The sequence below is a fragment of the Engraulis encrasicolus genome, chromosome 1, assembly GCF_034702125.1.
Source record: "Engraulis encrasicolus isolate BLACKSEA-1 chromosome 1, IST_EnEncr_1.0, whole genome shotgun sequence".
In the NCBI taxonomy this organism is placed as follows: Eukaryota; Metazoa; Chordata; class Actinopteri; order Clupeiformes; family Engraulidae; genus Engraulis; species Engraulis encrasicolus.
In genome coordinates, this window is record NC_085857.1 from 55,131,442 (window position 1) to 55,133,614 (window position 2,173).

The following is a 2,173-nucleotide window of genomic DNA, read 5'->3' on the forward strand; positions in this document are numbered from 1 at the left end:
TAATAAAGTTTATTATATGGTTGTGACGTCATCGGTCGAATGCTCCATTCATTTCAACGGGGCTCCCCAACGTTCGCACGTCTGTTATTTTTCGATAACGGACGGGTTGGTCTATAACAGACCGCTGTCAATGGCAACAAGACTTTTCACTGCTAAAGCGACTTTTCAACAAGACTCTAATCAGCTGCTGTGATAGACAACACCTGTTGTCCTGGCTACCTAGCTGTTGCCTAGCGGTGTTCCACAACGGCACTGTTTTGTTTTGCGCAGCAACAATCTTAACACTAAATAGCCCTAAAGAAATGTCCCCGCCATGTATGAATCATTTAAGTATATCCATATAATAAGCGGGTTAACTTTCGGCGAGTCGGTCGCTTTGTGGAATAGCAGCACTTCAGAGAGAACAAGACCCCTCCGCTCCGCGTCGGGGTCTAAAGATTCTCTCTGTCGTGCTGCTATTCCACGGTAGCGACCTTCTCGCCGAACGTTAACCCTTACATAATATTCCGAGGTATTTGGCAGGTCATTACATTATTTGCCTTAGAATAACTTAAAAAAGCATGACAACTGTTTTCCTTTTTTTACTTTATACATTCATCTTAAAAAATGACAAAATATATCCTGTTTAGGAGAGGGTTGAGTAAATCTGCTGTCTGCCAGCATTATTAGCCTACATTATGGGCAGGTTATTCAGAGGTATATGTAGCACAGATGACACAGATGACTGTTCATATTTCGTCTCACCTCCAGTATTGTCACAACACATGACAGTAACTGGATATTTTAATCTGTTATCCTCTGCATTTCCTATGTATGAAATCAAATGGTCTTACTACTACGTTTTTAGTTATTATAATAATGACAAACACATACAGTATTCTCAACTTTATCAGTAAAATAATGTGCATTGCAAACATTGAAGTAATCTGTGCTACATACCTCTCTGAAAACCTCGGTCAATAACGTAATAACCTGCCCATAACGTAATAACTTATTACGTTATTGAGCCGAATGTTATTACGTTATGGGTAGGGAAGTGTTATTACGTTATGGGCAAGTTATTACGTTATGGGCTTTATTACATTTCAAATGGGCCCAAATTATTACGTTATGGGCAGTTATTACATTTTGGGTTCTTACACACCACCATCACTCCATCCCTCTCTCTCTCTCTCCCTCTTCTCCTCCTCCCCTCTTCCCCTCTCTCTCTCTCTTTCTCTCTCTCTCTCCCTCTCCTCCTGCTCTCCTCGCTTAGGCAGGTTACCACCATCACTCTGTGTGTCTCTCTCTCTGTTATTCTCACTTCAGCAGGGTTCCACTATCACTGTTTTATCTCTCGCTACTCTTCTCTCCAGCTCTCTTCACTTTAGCAATGTGCCACCCAATCACGCCATCACTCTCCTCTCCAACTCTCTCCATGTCTCCTGTGTGTCTGTGTGTGTGTGACGCGTATGCATTTCACGCGTGTGCGTGAAAGCGTGTTTGTGTGTGTGTGTATATGTATATGTGCATGTGTTTGTGTGCATGTGTGTGTGTGTGTGTATTTATATGTGTGTGTGTGTGTGTGTGTGTGTGTGTGTATTTATATTTGTGTGTGTGTGTGTGTGTGTGTGTGTATTTATATTTGTGTGTGTGTGTGTGTGTGTGTGTGTGTGTGTGTGTGTGTGTGTGTGTGTGTGTGTGTGTGTGTGTGTGTGTGTGTGCAGGTGTACAGCAGCATGGAGCAGCTGGTGCAGGTGGACCCCAAGGCCCCGGTGGTGCGCCGGGAGCGCAGCGGTCGCCGTGACGATAGGGGCGTGGCCAAGAGGGAGAGTTTGGGCAGCCTAATGGGGGGGAGGAGCTGGAGAGCGGCATCACCTGAAATGTGAATATGTTTATATTACACTACATTACATTACTGTAGATTACATTACACTACATTATATATATATGAGTTCTATTACATTACATTACACTGCATTACATTACACTACATTACACTACTGTATATGGGCAGACTGGGGCTGAGATAGAGGAGCTGCAGAGCTGCATCACCTGAGATGTGAATATGATTAGAGTACATTTAGGCCTGTAACTATATGATATTTAAAAAAAATTGTATCACAATTTCTGGTGATGAAAAAACTTAATTTATAGCCCTGGTAATACAGTATGCAAAGTAATCGTCACAACA

General features: G+C 42.5%; 1 protein-coding gene across 1 annotated transcript in view; it reads left to right on the plus strand.

The window, feature by feature from the left end:
• Window positions 1–2,173, plus strand: part of LOC134458436 (microtubule-associated serine/threonine-protein kinase 1-like) — a 65,362-nt gene that overhangs the window by 35,444 nt on the left and 27,745 nt on the right. The window contains exon 17 of the mRNA XM_063210754.1: window positions 1,707–1,864. Coding sequence (XP_063066824.1) covers window positions 1,707–1,864 — 158 coding nt within the window. The remainder of the gene's footprint in view (window positions 1–1,706; window positions 1,865–2,173) is intronic.